The sequence below is a fragment of the Equus asinus genome, chromosome 20 (assembly GCF_041296235.1).
Source record: "Equus asinus isolate D_3611 breed Donkey chromosome 20, EquAss-T2T_v2, whole genome shotgun sequence".
NCBI lineage: Eukaryota > Metazoa > Chordata > Mammalia > Perissodactyla > Equidae > Equus > Equus asinus.
In genome coordinates this window covers 53,041,548-53,063,067 of record NC_091809.1, presented here as the reverse complement: position 1 = coordinate 53,063,067, position 21,520 = coordinate 53,041,548, and the positions used below count along the sequence as shown (strand labels likewise).

Sequence of the window (21,520 nt, the reverse complement as noted above, 5' to 3'; positions counted from 1 at the left end):
TGAAGTTTGCAAGGCAAATTAAAATATGCAATGGAGAATTGCTGCTAAATAGCAATCATGTCCCATGTCTCGTGGTTTTTTAGTGAGAGTTAGCAATGAAGCTCGAAGCTGTTCTAAGCCTGAAAGCTACCATCTATATAGTTTTAATTAAATTAATACATTTTGTTCAAATAATTTTTAATTATTTATTTGATTTTTAATCACAACCTTAATTGTTGCTCACTGACTTTTACAAAAATGACAATATTAAAAAAGAAACTGGAAATGCAGTGAATTTTGTCCTCAGCTATTTGCATGATGGCTTGCTTTATTTTAAGTCTGAGAACATACATTTCATAGAAAAGTTTGGTTTTAGATTATTCCAATCAATTGAAATATCCTGAATTACACAGTAGTGATCCACTGTGTAATGAAAGGATTACATAAGACAAAGCATATATGGTATGCTTTGCACAACATCTGGCAGACAGCAAGCATTTAAAAATTATTAGCAGAAATCATCATCGTCATCACCCTCATTACTGTCATCATCTCAAGGTCTGCTACAGATACTGCCCCTTATTTTAACTGCTCTAGTTCTGTTTACCACAGTGAATGACCTTACTGATCAAGAAATATTTTTTAGCTAAATGATTTAAGTAAGGTGAGATGTAACCTATTTACCAATAACTCCTTGAAACAAATGCTGAAAAATTCGGCTACAGAAATAGCAAAGTAGTTAGTGAAGCAGCAGCTAGTTGGTAAGTCAATGAAAATTTTTAGGCATCTAAATGGGTTAATCTCATGTTCTTTCTGATGCCTGCGGAAGTTCTGGGTGCAGGGCAGGTGTTAAGTTCTTGCTGAGAGATTAAGGGGCATGATTGGATTAGAGAGGGTCTTCCATAGAGGCAATGTAGTAGGCAGGAAAGGGAACAGAAAATTCAAGAACTGAATATGAAAAATAAATACACAGGAGAAAAGGAATACCAATATATATTGCTTTCTTTCAGAAAAAAATTTAAAAAAGGTTTAGCAAGATAGCTATGTTTGTAAATTGAAAAAACAGAGGAAAATTTACATTTCTCTTCCCAACTATATGATTAGCTGCTTGAGTGAAGAGATATTATTTGTCTAGCACAAAGAAATGCTTGATAGACATTTACTAAAGAAATAAATGAACATTATATGAGATTTAATATTTAACAGTATTTACATCTAGGACCATATGACCAATTCTCTGAGACATTTAGAATTATAATTCAAACACAATCAACCCTATCTTAGATTTTTGCAGAAACTTACCAATAAGTGGGTATGGTGCCTCTTCTTTGCCAGAATTGACCCACAATTGGTAATCTCTCTCAGAGCCCTTGGAGATAAAAGAATTAACAATAAGTCTTTCATGTTTGTTAACTGAATGAGGACACATTTTTGGGCCTTATTATGTTTTGCAGAAAGTAAAAAAAGGGACATATAAATGCTATTCAGGTTCATGGGGGTGGATATGGTTCCTGAAGATGGCAGAGCTGATTCCTACAACCCATCTCCCCCTCTCTAACCCCCACAGAGGACTCAGGAATCCTGCCCTTCTTTCCTCGTGATGACTAGGGATCTATGAACTGCAATGGAATCAGGCCCTCACTATATGGGTAGCCCACAGAATGTGAAATCATATACATGGCCTTTACAAAGGGAAAAGAGACTTCCTGGTTTTCTAAAAGGCAAATCTCTTCTTTTTTTAAAGATTGGCACCTGAACTAACATCTGTTGCCAATCTTTTTTTTTTTCTTCTTTTCCCCAAGCCCCCCAGTACACAGGTGTATATTCTAGTTGTAGGTCCTTCTGGCTCTGCTATGTGGGATGCTGCCTCAGCATGGCCTGATGAGCTGTGCTAAGTCCGTGCCCAAGATCCGAACTGGCGAAACCCTGGGCCGCCGAAGCAGGGTACATGAACTTAACCACTTGGCCACAGGGCTGTCCCCCCAATCTCTTTAGAGTCCTGCCTTCTGCTATGTCTCCAGACTTCTCAGAGAATACTGGACTTAATCTCCAACATGCCTCTGCAAAGACAACCTTGTTATCCAGAAAGCCACAACACTACTGTGTTTGTGATGAAAAAATAAAATCTCAAAGGCTGACTATTAGCTCAGTGGAAAGAGAAGAATGACCAAGAGGCTTTGAGGAGCTAGGTAGCTGGCACAGTCTACAGTGACTTTATTTTGGGCAAGTCCAGTCCTGGGCATAGAAAGGACAAGAATTCTATCTAGAGAATATGCCCTGTCATGTAAAACAATGAAACTGTTCACTAGAAGAATTGTAACCCAGCAATACTAAAAATCCCACTTGAAAGAAATACTACTAAATTATACAGACTTTACTGTATCCTCTAGGAGAGGAGAAAGCAAAAATGTTTTAAATTAAGCTAGAACACATTGGTAATATTTAATATTCCTGCCTTTATCTTCTGATTAAAAATCACGGCCCTGACCTTATAACGGAGGGTCCTGGCTATGGAGAATACCCGTCTTTGCCCCCTCCTCTACTCTATTTGTCATTTCCTTCCTCATACCTGAGTCAAAAAATTAGACTGCAAATAGGAAGAGAAATCTAATAAAAATCCTTTCTTTTTTCATAGTGTCTGAAAATACTGTAATAATCGCTTAGAACTGTATAATCAAATAGCCTCAATTCCTAATTACATCAAATGGAAATATTTTGGGGCTGAGGAGATTAATCACTTTATCCAAAAGAAAAGCATAAAGAAGAAAATAAGTAATGTCATTGATCAATCTCCCTTCCTTCCCCTTAAACTATTCACTCTCTTCCAAGATATAATTATATAAGCTTAGAAATCAATGCAGAGGTGCCTGCTTCACCCAGCGCATATAAATTTAATTACATATTAAATATATTATTAAATTTAATTAAAAGAAATCAGATTTTTTATCTTAAATTTTGGTTGCCCTCATAGGGCATAGGGCCTATGCACTGTGTACAAGCAAATCTAAAGACTGGCATATCTTAAACATATGTCACGTCACATCAGAGTAACACTGTGTTTTCATACTTATAGAGAATCCCACTCAAGAAATGGTGTTGTTCAAGTGCTTCCATTAGTTTCCATGCTTCTGAAAGTCACTCCCTTTAGCACAAGTACCCACTGTGTGGTGTTCATAGACTGGTAGGGAGGAGATGAGGAGAACTTTCCAATTCTCTTTCCCTTACCTCATCCTCAAACATTCCGATATTCTCCATTAATAAAATTTCAAAAACTCACGTTTGCCTCATAAAACAGAAAAAAGCAGACGCTAAAAGAAAAACAGGGGAAAATGTGGTGTGGACACTCAAGAGCTTTGAATTCATGATCTAATTCAATGCTTGTTTTCTAATTCACCAGTTGATCAGAGGTACCAGCCATCTCATCCTCTGGACCTACAGCCAGTGAATATGGTTTCTAGCTATGTGTTCTTTGTGTAAATATTCTACTATGGAGCAAATCCTTCAGAATTCATCACCCTAAGACTGACTGAATCGTGGGATAATAGAATAATCAAGTAAGGGAGAAAAACCAGGAAAGGAGATAGGGAAAGAACAGTCATATAGTGACAAGCGGGAAGTGGGGAAGGAGGTCGAAACTTTCATATTAAGAATCTCATACCCAAAAAGCCCCTATATATATAGCATATACAATAAAAATACATATTATCATTCTAAAATTATAGTCTAATCTTATTATACTTCAGTTTACACAGGCTTTAAAATGGGAAGAGAAGAATAGCACCCAATATTAAGCTAATATTAAGGCTTTACGGTCCTTACTTTCTACATTTTTGAAGGGACAAAATATGACTTTGGTGTCTCTAGTAATCAGCTGTCTTACGATGGAAGGAAGAATATTTACGTAAGCCTAAAGTATCAAAGTGTGTTTTTAATTAAGAATATCTAGCAGAGTCACTTACACTTATCCCTAGCATTGGTAGAGACATGTTGATGACTTCGTTCACTGTATCTGAATTCGTTACTGTTATAGTCTTAGACTGTAGAGAAAAAGAAATAAGAAATACAGCTATAAATAAAGAATTTTAAAACAAGTGAACAAATAATTATTGTCAAATGATTATTCAAAGGAAAATCTTGATTTCAAGTGTTGACAGAGTAATGCATATGACTTAAGCAGAACAGAAAACCTTGATTATAACTTACTTTCATTCCATTATATATTATGCCTTTTAATAAAACATCTATTTCTTTTAAAATAAAGAATATGTGGCTCACAAAATATAACCCCTTAAGCAAGAAAGACAAAGAATAAATTATATTCAGAAAGAATACACGGACTACTCTCCAAACCAAAAGAAATCAGTGAGGTTGGCCCTCTGCATCATTTCCATAAGGCAACATGTAATAAAAAAGGGAGAGAGTTGGATCACTTTCTATTTCTTCCTGAATACTGTTTTCACAGTGTGGGTTTTTATTTATCTGCATGGTAAAAAGTCAGTTTAGGTAAAATCAGAACACAAACTGGTTACAAAAGACATTTAAAGTTTAGAATTTTTAAAAACCACTATTTATTACGCATTTTCTATATGTCAGGCACTGTGGCTACTGAGATTTTCATTGCTGAAATCTGTACAGGCCTTAAAACCAATGAGTCTAGCAAACAGGACTGAAAGTTTTAGAAAGCTCAGTTCTTTTACCAACTCTGTCACTGAACAGGGTATCTATATGGCTCTGTGCTAAACTATATTGAGAAATTATTACTTACAAATAGAAAGAGTTTGTAACAAATAGAAAAGGGATTAACAAGATTCTGAGATATCTAGAGAGTTCACTGAATTCCAAGACATTATTTAAATATAAGACAATGCCATGCTAGCAAAAAAGAAATATTTACTATGTATATAGGTTTTGCATGTTATCATTATCAGATAAATCAGCAATTAGTGCTGTGTCTCTGATAGGACTTAAATGGCACATATATGTAGCATAAATGAAAACAAAATGATATAAAAACAAATATGATGTAAAAATAAAGCTAAGTGAAATCCACAGATAATTCATTAGTTATCCTTCCATCATAGTATTTTTTCTCTATGAGCCAATTACTTGACAAGACAAATTGCCTCTTAAGGTTGCTTGTTAACTAATTTCAAATTGTACTTCTTATAGCTCCAACAACTCCAACAGGGAGGGCTTAGAGCACCCAACCCAGTGTCTGTCTTCTACTAGGGTGGCATAGATGTTTTACACACTGGGCTTTAACTTGAGATATAATTTCATGAAAGGGTTCTGCTTTTTTTTTTTTTTTAAGTCTGAAAACCCCTTCATTTAATTTAAAGAAACTCTATCATGAAGTCTTTTGTAAAGTGAAGAATCTATCCTGTATTACTAATAATCACTCCCAATGTACCTGGTTTCTAAGAGAAAGATTTTTCTTAATATTAGGCACATATGTTCAAAACAGTAATTATAGGATGCGTATTTTTCCCTGTATGCCTCTCTGGTAGACAAAACAAGTGAATTTCACCAAACAGTGCTCTTTGGCTAGTAAATGAATAAAACAAACAGACAAAACTGAAAATGTAGCTATTTTTTTCCATATAAGCAGAATTCACTGAAAAATTGTGCATAACTAAAGGCCAAGGATAAACAATGCTTGCCATATGTGCACTCCTATTTGGGGGGAATCACTCTTTCTTAAAGCAGGGCTCCCTGAAAAGAGAGTCTGGCCATGAAGCAACTTCAGAGAGCGAAAGTGTGCCACATCATCGTTGACTTAACCAGAGTCCTGGTGATAAAAACAGAGCACCTGACCTGACCACATCTGTTGTTTTTTCTTCAAAATGAGAGTGGGACATCAGTCTTTTCTCAAGCACACACTTTTCACGCACTGAAAAGGAGTGTTAAAAAAATTCAAGGGGTTTTCCATGAAAATCCTGAATGCAACCAACTGCTACCACAACTGAATCAGAGCTGGCTGAAAAATAGTGGTAGTTCTTTGGTTTTTTGCTACTTTGCTACAGGAGATCTCTGTAGTCTCAAACCATAAAAATTTGAATATTTTTCTCAAACAGTGACATCTGGTACTCATGTCAGAACATTTGCATAACTTCTGCTTTTGGCCCAAACACAACTGTTTGTATTACAATATTTTTTCCGCACACAAAACTATTCTGTGTGATCTAGAGCTGCTGTGAAGTATGACAGTCCACAGTATCATAAAAATATTCTTAAATTTCCATTTTGTTCATCATGGATAACATCTTGGCACTTGTACTATATTTGTCATCAAATTACACATAGTAACTAGGGCTGAATAGACAATTTTTATTTGACCAATATGATAAAAACTGTGAGGAAGAAGCATGCTGATCCCTTAAAAATGCCATCTCTCCCAGCTCATCCATTTATTAGCCTGACAGATTCAATCTCTAAAAACTCAAAGAATGAAGAACTTTCCAAAACCACTCCCTACTTAAGAAGTGACAAGTTGGAAAAAATTGCTTAATACTAATAGGAAATACCTCCTTGTGGAAATGGCTTTACTACAAGCCTCTGCAGCTGCTATTGAAAGGATCCAGAGGAACATTAATGCCAGAGGGAGGAAAGAGACATCTGACAAGTAATTTTCTTTCCAAGTGTAAATGTTAAATACTGTAGTTAGTATGTATTTATCTTGCATCGTTTCCTCTAAGGTTTACTTTTCTTATACACAAAGACATACATACAGGAAAATGCATTTTCCCACAATGGTATTTCTAAATGCCCACCTTCTGTAGCACATACACTGTCTGCCTGCCTGTCTCTCTTTTTATCCACGGTGTTCTGACTTATGCAGGGACTTGGAATTTAATTTTCTAGCTTAGAAACACTTACATAGGCACAATTCCCAATGTCCTTGGCGAAGATTTTGAGGGGAATGCTCTTCGGGTAGTCCTTCTCTTTCTCTAGATTGATGTATCTAATCAAATGCAACGACAACCCAAAACAACACTGAGTCAGATGGATTTCGCTCATGGCTTATTTTTAAATCAATCTATTTTGCTAATATTTTCAATATACTTATATGCTACTTTTCAAAAGACAGATGGAAAGACTCAGCAAAGTCAGATTACATCATGGGTTGGAAGAGAAAAAAAAATTCTCAGGACATTAGGCATGGGCACAAAAAAGAATGGTAGGTCTATTTGAAAGGAGGTTTGAGAAGCACAGTCGGGTTAAGGTACCTCTGGGTGATGTTTTATCCTCAAAGCGTCCCTGTCTTTTCTGGACAGGCCCAGAACCTTACTGATAACTACAGGAGCATATATAACACTCTACTAGACCAAACCAAAACAAGGCCCTCTGACTTCTCATTGAGCTCTCCAGTGGAGTGTAAATCTTGATTATCCCATTGCTTGGGAAGGGAGAGAGGGGAGGAAGGAGGGAAGGATTATGGGAATAAAAGACGAATCTAAATTGACGATTTTGGTCTGTATGCTCAAAGGTAGGGATAACAACTGATTTTTGAGGTGCTCAGCAGAAAATCCTCCATATATGGAAACCTAATACATGCTTTGAGGAAACTATTAGCTCCAAATACAGGTTGGAGACATGCAAAGAGATGAGAGAGATTATTGACTAATTTCTGTCTAAACTGATCTAACCAGGCCTTAATGTTCTCCGTCCTAGAAAGTAAGAAATACGTGTAATGAGAGAACATTGTTTACAGTAAGTAGTGGCTAGTGTACAGTCTAAACAACAGCTTATTTTGAGGACAAATGAACAATTTCTACTAAAGAGAAGGGGAATAGTTTGGGGCACATCTCCACAGAGAACAACTTAATTCATTTAACTACAAGTTAAAGATTAAAAATATGTATACTGAAAAAATACCTCTGAAGGAGAGAGAGCCATTTGTCCTTTTGTTCTGGAGAACTGCAATCAAAGAAAACGGGAGAGAAAAATTAAACCACATAAAATACTTATGCTACCATATTTAAGACTATTAACCCAGGTGAAATATCAATAGCCTGTTGTTACTGATGTAGCTGCACATGACTGCAATCTTGGCATAATTGTGTTCTGCAGTGGATGCTCCAGTGAAAATCCCCGTTAAGGAAAAACAATACAGTCAAGTATAGTTTTGTTAAAACTTCTTGGATGGGGGCTGGCATCGTGGCGTAGTGGTTAAGTCTGTGTGCTCTGCTTCGGTGGCCTGGGGTTTGCGGGTTCAGATCCTGGATGCAGACCTACGCACCACTTATCAAGCCATGCTGTGGTGGTGTTCCACATATAAAACAGAGGAAGGCTGGCACATTTATTAGCTCAGTGACAATCTTCCTCAAGCAAAAAAGAGGAAGATTTGCAACAGATGTTAGCTCAGGGCCAATCTTCCTCACCAAAAACCCCCCCCAATACCAAAAAACCTTCTTGGATGGATCCAAGACAGACCCACTTTCTCACTTTATAGCTCTTTTACAAGTGGTACTCTTATAGTGAAGAGTACTTGAAGTCCAAACATCTGGTTTCAAAAATATATGCAAGCTATATGATCATGGGCAAATCACTTAACATCTCTAAGCCTCAGTTTCCACATCTGTAAAACTGGTCTAATTATCTCAGAGTTTTTTTGTAGCTTTCAGTGCCATATAAATAGAAAGTACGCTTAACTTGAAATTAAAGAGAAAGCTGGCATACTGATGGAAATGTCTTGGCCCAGAAACCAGTTTGTTGTCAGGAAAAAAAAGTTTATTTTTTTATATGTATAGCATATGTATATGTACAGCAGAATTGTAATTTGGTAAATTAGCGCATAGAAAACTTATTCATAATTATTATAATCTTCTGACTAAGATCATTTCATTTACAACTGAAATTACTATTAATTAATGATCTTTTCTAATGAAGTCACTGCTGCGTTTAATTCTTAAAGTTAAAAATAATTTAAAGTGTATTTCTATTTGGTCTTGTTACTCACTAGCTTTAAAATCATATCTCTAATCTTCTTAAAGAAGTTGGAAACCCTAGTTATTTTCTTGTTCCAGAAAAATACACTTAACAAATATTGTAATCGTTTCTAACTTTATTGCTTAGCAATTTTCTCCATGAGCAATCTCCAAGGATTGGTCATGAGAAAGTGCATTACATCTCTTTTACCACTGACCAATTTGCATCTTTCACAATTCACAATTTCTTACAATCTTTTGATGTATTCTCCTTTCCTAAATAGAAGATTTTCTAGGTTAATTTATGTCAAATCTCAGATTTATTCAGCAAAAATCTATGGTGAAAAATATGTAAGTTTTCTTTAGATCTGTTAACTTTTTTCAAAACAGTTAAAGAAAATTCCCCTTTAAAGCACTTAGTATTTTTTTAACTTTGTATTCACATATAAGGGATATATAGAGAAAACTGTACAATGCTTAAGTGTACGGCTTGAAGAATTCTCACAACTTGAACACACCCATGTGACTAGCACCCAGATTATGAAACAGAAAACCACCTTGGAAGATCTCTTTGTGCTCCTTTTCAGGCACTAGTTCCCACTATCTTGACTTGTAGCAGAACAGAATAATTGTGCTTGTTTGGGTACTACACATAAATGTAACCATATAGTAGTACTATATCATGTCTGGTTTCTTTCATTCAACACTATGTTTGTGAGACTTATCCATATTACTGCATGTGGTTTTAGATTGTTCACACTCATTTCTATATGGTGTTCCATTGTTTGAATATACAGATTACTTTAAAATAAACAAATTATGAAGTGTGTCAGGTTAATTCATTGAAATTGATTTATGTAATCTTCCTGTATTTTCCCCTTTCTTCTGCTTTATGCAAGTATCCAGGACTTCTCTTTCCTTAGTAATTCTTAATCGCAGTCATTTTTACAGAACTAAAACAGAAGTACTCCAAAATCAAGGTTATCTCAGAGGTTCATAAATACTTAAGTTCATTTGGTAAGAGCCAGGAGAGGAGAAAGCAGTATACCTCAGAGAAAGAGAAAGGGCAGGGCAGATTGGAAAGATTCTCTCACATTTGGGAGGGGATAGTCTGTCAGCCTTGAGAGGGAGCTGGGAACCATACGTCACTCAGTTGAGGTGCCTAAGGAAACAGAAAGACCCCAGAGGAAATGGTTATCAGGAGCAACTAGGGAGGCTTGTTCCTAGGCTCCCAGGCTTTTATATCAGCAAAGATACCTGCATCTCACATGCGGCAAAGAGTCAGAGCATCTCTGAGAATGGAAGGACAACTCTAGGCATAAAACAGACAACCTCAGCAGTAACCACAGCAGACGGAAGGTCAGAAGCTTTTCAATTGTTTTGTCGACATCACAGAAGTCTCCCCATATTCTGGTTCTACCCTAAGAATACACGGGTTCCAGTAAAGAAGAAAATTTGATTTCCTAACAGCCTGGCAAAATGGGGGCTCAAGGTGAGTTTTAATTTGATCTATAAATAAAAAGGCTTTTCTTACATACCTGAGTTTGTAGACTAAGATTCATACTAGGTATTTAAGTTAAAATGTAATAATTCTGATTTCTCTTGTAGTTAGATCGTTGTCAGATTTAAACACTTCCTGTGTATTTTGAACAATCTTCCCATTTTACTGTACCGTTATCTATAAAATCAAGGTGCAGTGCCAGTTTTTCTGGTAGATGTAGGTCCTAGGTTTGTGAATCAGGGTACAAGTAGTGATAGAGACATGAAATTCCTTTTGGCCTTTTTGGGATGTGAAGATCTACTCTGTTTCCCAAGGCAAAGCATGGAAAGTTCACATTTATTGTTTGCTCGTCCTCCAACTTGACGCAACTAGAAATTCCTCACAGATTCTGGCAGCTGTTTGTCAGTCTTAGAATTCAAAGCTATTAGTCTTTACTTTTTGTTTCTTTATAGACATTATAGTGACCGGCTAGGAGAGATTGCTTCTTGAGCTGCTAGCCTCATGGCATTTTAAACTGATCATGACCTAGATTTTCCTTAATATTCACTGAGATACTTATACAATTTTTTTTAAATTGAAGTATAATTGACATACAATACTACATTAGTTTCAGTGTACAACATAGTGATTTGACATTTATAAATATTATGAAATGATCACCACAGCAAGTCTAGTTACTGTCTGTTACCATACAAAGTTATTACAATATTATTGACTATATTTCCTATGCGGTATATTACATACCTGTGACTTATTTATTTTATAACTGGAAGTTTATACCTCTTAATCCCCTTCACTTATTTTGCCCAGCCCCCCAAACTCTCCCCTCTGGTGGCCACCAGTTTGTTCTTTGTGTCTATGAGTTTCTTTCTGTTTTGTTTTATCTGTTTCATTTTTTAGATACACATAAAAGTGAAATCATAGAGTATCTTTCTCTGCCTGACTTACTTCACTTAGCATAATACCCTCTAGGTCAAGCTATGCTGTCACAAATGACAGAATTTCATTCTTTTATATGGCTGAGTAATATTCCATTGTATATAAATACCAAATATTCTTTCTCCATTCAACTATTGATAGACAGTTAGGTTGCCTTCATGTCTTGGCTCTTGTAAATAATGCTGCAATGAACACAGAGGTGTGTATATCTTTTTGAATTAGTGTTTTCATTTTCTTTGGCTAAACATCTCAAGTGGAATTGCTGGATCATATGATAATTCTATTTTTAATTTTTTGAGGAGCTTCCATGCTGTTTTCCATAGTGGCTGCACCAATTTACAGTCCCACCTACAGTGTACCAGGGTTCCCTTTTCTCCACATTCTCCCCAATACTTATTAGTTGTTTTTTTGATAATATCCATCTGACAGGTGTGAGGTGATAATGTGGTTTTGATTTACATTTCCCTGATGATCAGTGATGTTGAGCACCTTTTCATGTGTCTGTCGGCTATCTGTATGTGTTCTTTGGAAAAACGTCTACTCAGGTCCTTTGCCTATTTTTTAATTGGATTGTTTGTTTTTTTGATATTGAGTTCTATGAGTTCTTTATATATTTTGGATATTAACTCCTTACTGGATATATCATTGGCAAATATCTTCTCCCATTCAGTTAAGTTGCCTTTTTGTTTTGTTGATGGTTTCCTTCGTTGTGCAAAAGCTTTTTACTTTGACGTAGCCTCATTTGTTTACATTTGCTTTTGTTGCTTTGCCTGAGGAGACAGATGCACAAAAATATTGCTAAGACCGACGTGAAAGAGCTGACTGCCTGTGTTTTCTTCTAGGAGTTTTACAGTTTCAGGTTTTAAATTTAAGTCTTTAATCCATTTTGAGTTTATTTTTGTATATGGTGTTTAAGAAAGTGGTCTAGTTTCATTTTTTCGCATGTAGACGTCCAGTCTTCCCAACACTATTTATCGAAGGAACTGTCTTTTCCCCATTGTATATTCTTGCCTCCTTTGGCATAGATTAACTAACCACATATTTGTGGGTTTATTTCTGGGCTCTCTATTTTGTTCCATTGCTCTATGTGTCTATTTTTCTGCCAGTACCATACAGTTTTGATTACTATTTCTTTGTAGTAAAGTTTGAAATCAGGGAGCCTGATACCTCCAGCTTTGTTCTTTCTCAAGATTGCTTTGTCTATCTGATGTTTTTTGTGGTTCCATACACATTTTAGGATTACTTGTTCTAGTTCTGTGAAAAATGCCACTGGTGTTTTGAAAGGGATTGCATTGAATCTATAGATTGCTTTGAGTAGTATGGACATTTTAACAATATTAATTCTTCGAATCCATGTGCATGATATAGCTTTCCATTTATTTGTGTCATCTTCAATTTCTTTCATCAATGTCTTACAGTTTTCAGAGAATAGGTCTTTCACCTTCTTGGTTAAATTTATTCATAGGTGTTTTACTCTTTTTGATGCAAATTGCAAATGGGATTTTTTCTTAATTTCTCTTTCTGGTCATTCATTATTCATTATGGTCATTACAGAAACACAGATTTCTATATATTGATTCTGTATCCTTCAATTTTACTGAATTCATTTATTAGTCCTAATATTTTTCTGGTGGATTCTTTAGAGTTTTCTATATATAATGTCATCTGCAAATAGTGACAGTTTTGCTTCTTCCTTTCCAATTTAGATGGTTTTTATTCCTTTTTCTTGTCTGACTGCCACGGCCAGGACCTCCAATACTATGTTGAATAAGAATGTGCACCCTTGTCTTCTTCCTGATCTTAGAGGAAATGCTTTCAGCTATTCACTATTGAGCATTATGTTAGCCGTGGGTTTGTCATATATAACTTTTATAATGTTGAAGTATGTTCCCTCTATACTCACTTTGTTGAGAGTTTTTATCATAAATGGATGTTGACTTTTGTCAAATGCTTTTTCTGCATCTACTGAGATGATCATATGATTTTTATCCTTCATTTTGTTAATGTAGTGTATCAAGTTGACTGATTTGTGGATACTGAACCATTCTTGCATCCCTCAGTTATTAAATCCCACTTGATCATGATGGATGATCCTTTTAATGTATTGCTGAATTTGGTTTGCTAATATTTTGTTGAGGATTTTTGCATCTATGTTCATCAGGGGTATTGCCCTGTAATTTTCTTTTTTTGTAGTGTATTTGGTTTTGGTATCAGGGTAATGCTGGCCTTGTAAAATGAGTTTGGAAGTGTTCCTTCCTTTTCAATTTTTTGAAACAGTTTGAGGATAGATATTAACTCTTCTTTAAATGTTTGGCAGAATTCACCTGTGAAGCTGTCTAGTTCTGGACTGTTTTTGTTGGGAGTTTTTTGATTACTAATTCAACTTCATTACTAGTCATTGGTATGTTCAGATTATCTATTTCTCTCTGATTCAGTCTTAGAAGACTATATTTCCAGGAATTTATCCACTTCTTCTAGGCTGTCCAATCTGTTGAAGCATAATTGTTAGTATTAACCTCTTATGAGCCTTTGTATTTCTGAGGTGTTGGTTGTAACATCTCCCCTTTCATTTCTGATTTTATTTATTTGGGCCCTCTCTCTTTTTTTCTTGATCAGATTGGCTAAAGATTTATCAATTTTGCTTATCTTTTCAAAGATCCAGCTCTTAGTTTCATTGATCTTTTCTATTGTTTTTAGTCTCTATTCCATTTATATCCATTCTAATCTTTATTATTTCCTTCCTTGTACTAATTTTGGGTTTTGTTTGTTGTTCTTTTTCTAGTTCCTTTAGGTGTAAGTTCACATTGCTTATTTGAAATTTTTCTTATTTCCTGAGGTAGGCCTATATTGCTAGAAATCTCCCTCTTAGAACTGCTTTTGCTGCACCCCACAGATTTTGGAACATTGTGTTTCCATTTTCATTTGTTTCAAGGTATTTTTTTGATTTCCTCTTTGATTTCTTCATTGACCTACTGGTTGCTTAGCAGCATATTGTTTAGCCTCCAGGTAATTTGTATTTTTTCCAGTTTTCTCCTTGTAATTGATTTCTAGTTTCATACTGTTGTGGTCAAAAAAGATGCTTGATATGATTTCAATCTTCTTAAATGTATTGAGACTTGTTTTGTAGCCTAACATACGTTCTATCCTGGAGAATGTTCCATGTGTACTTGAAAAAAATGTGTCTTCTGCTGTTTTTGTAAGGAATGTTCTATATACATCTATTAAGTCCATCTGGTCTAGTGTGTCATTTAAGGCCAATGTTGCCTTGTTGATTCTCTGGAAGATTTATCCGTTGATGTAAGTGGAGCGTTAAAGTCTCCTACTATTATTGTATTATTGTCAGCTTCTCCTTTCTTGTCTGTTAATATCTGCTTTATGTATTTGGGTGCTCCTATGTTCAGTGCATAGATATTCACAAGTGTTACCTCCTCTTGCTGTATTTTTCCCTTTATCATTATGTAACGCCATTCTTTGTCTCTTGTTACAGTCTTTCTTTTAAAGTCTATTTTTGCCTGACATAAGTACTGCTACCCCAGCTTTCTTTTCATTTCCATTTGTAAAGAATATCTTTTTCTATCTCTTCACTTTTAGTCTGTGTGTATCTTTAGATCCAAAGTCAGTCTCTTGTAGGCAGCATATATATGGGTCTTGTTTTTTTAATCAATCCATTCAGCCACCCTATGTTTTTGGTTGGAGCATTTAGTCCATTTACATTTAAAGTAATTATTGATAGGTATGTACTTATTACAATTTTTTAAACTGTTTCCTGTTTGTTTTTGTAATTCTCCTCTGTTCCTTTCTTCTTTTCTTGTGACTTGGTGACTTTCTTTAGTGTTATGTTTATATTCCTTTCTCTTTATTTTTTATGTATCTATTAGAGGTTTTTGGTTTGTGGATACCATGAGGTTCATATATAACAACCTATGTATATAGTAGTCTATTTTAAGTTGATGGTCACTTAAATTCAAATGAATTCTAAAAAGCACTATATTTTTACTCCTTCCCCCACATTTTATGTATTTTTTAATTGAGGTAACATTGGCTTATAACATTATATAAATTTCAGGTATACTTCATTATATTTTGATTTCTGTGTAGACTACATTATGTTCAACACCAAAGACTAATTACCATCTGCACTGTACACATGTGCCCTATTATCCCATGTGTGTGTATGTGTGTGTATTTATATATATATACAGATTTTCTGTCTGGATGATTTATCCATTGATGTAAGTGGAGTGCTAAAATCCTCTACTACTCTTGTATTACTGTCAACTTCTCCCTTGATGTTCATCCATTACTTTCTGGAGTTCTATGAGCATCTCTATGACTGTAACTTTGAACTCTTTATCTAGTAGATTGCTTATCTCTGTTTTGTTTATTTTTCTGAGGTTTTGTCTTGTTATCATTTGGAACTTATTTCTTTGTCTCCTCAATTTGCCTAACTCTCTGTTTGTTTCTATGTATTAGGTAGATCAGCTACATCTCCTGGTCTTGAAGGGGTGGCCTTATGTAGAAGGTGTCTTGTGGGGCATCATAGTACAATCCTCCCCGGTCACCAGAGCACCTCCCTGGTGTTCCAGGTACGTCCCTTCTGTAGGCTGCATGAGCCCTCCTGTTGTGCCCGGGATGTGATTGCTGTGAATGTGCAGAGCTAGCACCACAGGGTGGGAGCCACTTTGGAGGGGCTCCAGTGCTGGTTGGGGCCAATGGCATGGCGGGGTGGGGGTGGGGGGCAGAAGCCTCTTTGGAAGGGCGTTAGCTGGGGTGGGTCTGCAGGAGAATGCGAGGGCAGGGCCAGTGGTGCTAGCAAGGCGGATGGAGAGTGTTAGAAATGGTGCCTGCCAGGGCCAGCCAGTAGAAGAGTGAAAAAACCCAAAAAACACAAGGAACCTGCCAATGCTTCCATCCCCTGAGAAAGTCCCAACAGATCCCTGTCCCTCTGGCACATGCTCTAAAATTAGTCAATAAATCTCCTTCACATACAACCCAGGTACTTTTTAAACTGCTGCCTCTGTGACGGGACTTGGAGGGAGTTTGTGCATGCACCCTTTAAGAGCAGAGTTTCAGTTTCCTACAGCCCTCCAGATCTCCCAGACATAAGCCTCACTGGTTTTCAAAGCCAGACATTATGAGGGCTCATCTTCCCAATCCAGGTTCCCTGAGTTGGGGGGCCCAATGTGGCATTTGGGCCTGTCGTTCATCCAGGAGGGCGACTATGGCTGTGATATCCCTCCTGCTTGTGGGTTGCTGGCCAGGATATGGGTCCTTACTAGACCATGTCTCCGCCCCTCCTACCCATCTCCATGTGGTTTTTTCTGTATATCCTTAGTTGTAGAAAATCTGTTCTGCTAGTCTTCAGGTCATTCTCAGAGATAGTTGTTCTATAGGTAGTTACAGTTTTGGTGTGTCCACGGGAGGAGGTGAGCTAAGGATCTTCCTCCTCCACCATCTTGATCCAATTGATATGTATATATACATAACATTTCAGAATGTTCTCATTTCTTCCTAAAGATTTGAGCTTCCCTCTGATATCTTTTCACTTTAGGTTGAAAAACTTACATCAGCATTTTTTTGTAGTACAGTTCTGCTGACAATAAATTCTTAGGAGTTTAAGGAAAATCTTTATTTCACTTTCTCTTTTTGTGTGTGTGAGGAAGACTGACCCTGAGCTAACACCTGTTGCCAATCTTCCTCTTTTTGCTTGACAAAGACTGGCCCTGAGCTAACATCTGTGCCAATATTCCTGCATTTTGTATGTGGGACCCCTTCACAGCATGGCTTGATGAGTGGTGTAGGTTTGCACACAGGATCTTGGCCATGAAAGCAGGCCCTGAAGTGGAGTGCGCTGAGCTTAACCACTAAACCACCGGGCCAGCCCCTATTTCACTTTCATTTTTGAAGGATATATTTGCTGGATATAGTATTCTGGGTTTGAAGTATTTTCTTTCAGCACTTTAAAGATCCCATTTCACTGTCTTCCAAACCTGGCATAGTTTCGGATGAAAAGTCCACAATGATGCAAATTGTTGTTCCTCTACATGTAATGCGTTGTTTTTCTCCAGCTCCTTTCAAGATATTCTCTTATCTTTGACTTACAGCAGTCTGTTTATAACATGACTAGGTAAAATTTTCTGCATATTGCTCCTGTTTGGGGTTCACTGAGTTTACCGAATCTGTACATCTATGTGTTTCACCAAACTGGGAGGTTTTCAAACCATTATTTCTTCAAATATTTATTCTGTCCCATTCTGTCTCTCTTCTCTTTCTGAAATTCCATTTACATGCATATTAAACCTTTTGGCATTTTCCAACAAGTCTCTGATGCATTTTTCATTTAAAAAACTTTGTTATATCTATTCTTCAGATTGGACAATTTGTATTCTGTACCTTAAAATTCACTGATTCTTTCATCTTTCGTTTCTATTTTGCAACTAAGGCCAGAAAGAGTTTTTTTTAAATTTAAGATATTGTAGTTTTCAGCTCCAGAATTGTCATTTGGCTCTTTTTTACATTTTCTATTTCTCTGCTGAGATTTCCTATCTTTTCATAATTTCAATTGCCTTTTACTTTTACCTACTGAGCATAGTTATAAGAGGTGCTTTAATGTTCTTTTCTGGTAATTCCAACATATGGATCATCTCAGGATTGGCCTCTATTGATTATCTTTTCCACTTCCTGGTTCTTTGTATATCAAGAAATTTTAGATTGTATTCTGGACACTATGAATGTTTTGTTTTGGAGACTCTGAGTTCTTTCATATTTGCAAAACAATGTTGATGTTTCCGTTTGAACAGACAGCTAACTTGATTAGACTCAAGCTGCAACTGTGGTGGGCAGCAACTCAATTCATTTGCTTTCACCTTAGCTTTAAGCTGCTTTGGGTCTGTTTCATGCATGTGGGGTTCAGCAATCAGCTAGAGACTTGGGGCAGAGTCTATACACAAAATTTGGAACTTTCCTTCTTTGATATTCTTTTTGAGATTTTCTCCCTCACTTTCTTGTGCCTGTGGCTAACCCAGACTAGGTACCCTGGTTCTTCAACCCAGAAGAATCATGTGTTTTTGTTAGTTTACTTGCCCTGCACCATGATGTGACTGCAGCCTGCCCTCAGGCTAATGCCTTAAAAACAGGAAACTTAATCACTGCTGGTGCTTTCTGCTAAGCTTCAATTCCACTTCAAAATCTGCCAACTTTTCAGAACCTTTAGGTAGTTGTTGTTTGTATTTTGTTCAGAGTTTACAGTTGTTATTGGTAGAGTGGTCAGTCTGTTAAGACCTCACTCTGCCATACCAGAGGCAGAAATCTTCAACACTACTTTTTTTAAAGAAGTAATCTTTTAATTTTGAAATAATTTTGGATTTTCACAAAAGTTGCAAAGATTGTACAGAGAGGCCCTGTACACATCTCACCAAATTTCAGTTTCCTCTAATGTTATCCACTTACATTATCATGGCACATTTACCAAACTAAGAAACCAATATTGGTACATCACTATTAACTAAACTCTTGACTTTATTCAGATTTCATGGGTTTTTCCAGTAATGTGCTTTTTTGTTCTAGGATCTAATCCAGGTACCACACTGCATCTAGTTATCATGTCTCCTTAGTGGCTCGTCTATGACAGCTTCTATGTAACTTCCTGTTTCATTTTGTGAGGAAGATTTGCTCTGAGCTAACATCTATTGCCAACCTCTCTTTTTTTGCCTGAAGAAGATTAGCCCTGAGCTAACATCTGTGCCAATCTACCTCTATTTTGTATATGGGTTGCAGCTGAGTGCACCAGACTTAACCACTATGCCACAGGGCCAGTCCCTCTGTCTTTGTTTCTTTTTTACCTTGACAGTTTTGAGGAGTACCTGGTCAGGTAACCTATAGAACACCCCTCAATTTGAGCTTGTCTGGTATTTTTCTCATGATTATAGTTATGGTTTTGGGGGAGGAATACCACAGAGGTGAATTGCTTCTCTCACCACATTCTATTAAGGGGTACATGATATTCACATGCCATCACTAGTGATATTAACCTTAATCATTTGGCTAAAGTACTGTACTTTTTGAGGAATACACTACATATAAAACTTGTTTCCACATTTTTCTTTCTTCTTAAAAAAAGTTTCATGGAAACCCCTGATTAAAGACGTCATGTAGTCCCACTCACTTGAAACTGCTTCCTTTCACCTGTAACTCCAAGGAGATTAAGCAATAGGAAATGATAATATCTAGAGATATCGCTCATGGAAAAGAAGATATGCAGAGAATGATACAAACACATGTTTCTTCCAAATAAGCTCTTAAAATCTTGTGGTAGGTCAATAGTGCATAACAGAATTTAATGACATGTCCTTCCTTTATTAGAAGATTAACAGCTTGGAAAATTTTAGTTATCTGGTTTTAGGATAATGCCTGAGGAGTTTGGTGGTAGTGGGGAGAGAAGAAGCAGAAAGAAAAACGTGTGCATGTGATGAACACCAACTCTTTAAGTATAAAACAAATACTGGACTTGAGGATGCAGTTGTTCAAATCAGAGGTGTGAGTTTTCGTATGCTCATCTTGAACTGAAAAGTGCCAATTGAGCATGATCAGGATAAGAGCACAAAGATTCTCTATTCGTACATTCTCTAACCCCATCTCAGCCAAGGAGGGAGTCTTAGAAAACTAACTTTCACTCCTTGAATCATAAATTCGCTTTTGATTGTCACATCTCTACAGATTGTCAAATAAGAACCTGATGTACAACTCAGGCACTTCATTATTTCATGACAATAATTTTATTCTACGATTAAAAACTATTTCTTTAGAAAGTTCAAACTTAATTGGACTATTTTATAAAATTTCTTTCAGTGAAAGCCTGTTTCATTGGTTTGATAAGAAGAACCTGAAAGCTCAATATGCGAAACAATACCCAATCATTAGGGAAGTGGATGTTGGACAGGGGATCCTAGAGCTCTGACCACTCTATTCCACTTCCACAGTCCTTGAGGTGTTTCAGTAGAGCCCCTTTGAAAACCACTGGTCAAACCAAGATACACGACTCCAAGAGTTCTCAATATTTACCATTACTTTTCACATATTTTAATAAAAAGCTCTCCAGGAGAAACATAAGGCATACAAGTGTCTTTATTGGAGGTGATCATAAGATGAGTTATTGACAATGCACAATCAGAATAAAATATTTTCCTTTAAAAAACTAGGGGAACAAAATTTGATTAACCTCCCTCTCCATCCTAGAAATTACATAGCTGACTATATTTCACAGTAGCTAACCCATGTAAACACAGGACAAGCTACGGTTCTTACCTGAAAGTGGCCACAAAGTTCACTGTGGGCCAGCCCAAGACAAAGGATTTCATAGCATTGGTGTTGCCTTCTCCCACTTCATCCACACAGCTTGCTGTCCACATGTCACTTAATTTTATTTTATTTTTTATCTTAAAGTTGTTGTTATACCTAGAAAGATAAAAACCAGACAGGACTTCTTGTCATTTTGTTTCTTAAGTTTTATGAGAACTTCTGTACTTGTGATAAGAGGACAGTTTTCATTAATCATAGGAAAAGAACGTTTTATTCATTGTTTTTGTCTTCAGTGTTTACCACAGTAAATTGTAACATAGTTGGCTACCTTGGCTCAAAAAGGCCATCGTAACATTTGGTGTATCAGTCCTCATGCCTGCAATTACTGCAGCAAATAGCCATAAATTGACTACTTTATTTTTCCATATGTTGAGCATTGCATTTGGATCAAAAACTTAATTTTAAATTTACTGCCATCATAAAAAATTAATTCATTTACTATTTATAACTTGCTAACTTCCAAAAAGATTTGAGTGGCTGAATAAAAGATGAAAAATACACATTATTTATTAAAATATTTATGAAATTTTCACCTTAAGAGAGAGAGAGATGCACTAAAAAACATGACCTAGAATTAATTAGAGAAGTTTACAATGCATTTCCAACTGAGTGGTTACAAGATTTTCTAGTCTTTAGAAGCAAATGTTATTTTAAATTTCCTTTCTTAAGATTTTTTTCATAGAATTTTCCCTTATATTCTGGTTAAAATTAAAAAACTGTAGCCGAAAAACAGACCTAAACTAAACTGGGGGAAAAAAAAAAGAGGCCAGGAAGTATTATATTTAAGTAGAGTTGATGCAATTAATATTCATCTCTG

The 21,520-nt window shown here is 36.2% G+C and overlaps 1 protein-coding gene across 6 annotated transcripts in view; it reads right to left on the bottom strand.

Annotated features, from left to right (window-relative positions):
- The window catches only part of ARHGAP20 (Rho GTPase activating protein 20), a 114,043-nt gene that overhangs the window by 21,735 nt on the left and 70,788 nt on the right, over positions 1-21,520 (bottom strand). For 4 of the 6 annotated variants that reach the window (XM_044752376.2, XM_014844389.3, XM_014844388.3 and 1 more), the window contains exons 4-8: positions 20,650-20,799; positions 7,855-7,896; positions 6,856-6,940; positions 3,939-4,016; positions 1,282-1,348 (exon numbers count right to left, since the gene is read on the bottom strand). In XM_044752376.2, coding sequence (XP_044608311.2) covers positions 1,282-1,348; positions 3,939-4,016; positions 6,856-6,940; positions 7,855-7,896; positions 20,650-20,799 — 422 coding nt within the window. The remainder of the gene's footprint in view (positions 1-1,281; positions 1,349-3,938; positions 4,017-6,855; positions 6,941-7,854; positions 7,897-20,649; positions 20,800-21,520) is intronic. The other 2 variants (XM_070490322.1, XM_070490323.1) reach the window with 1 other exon arrangement.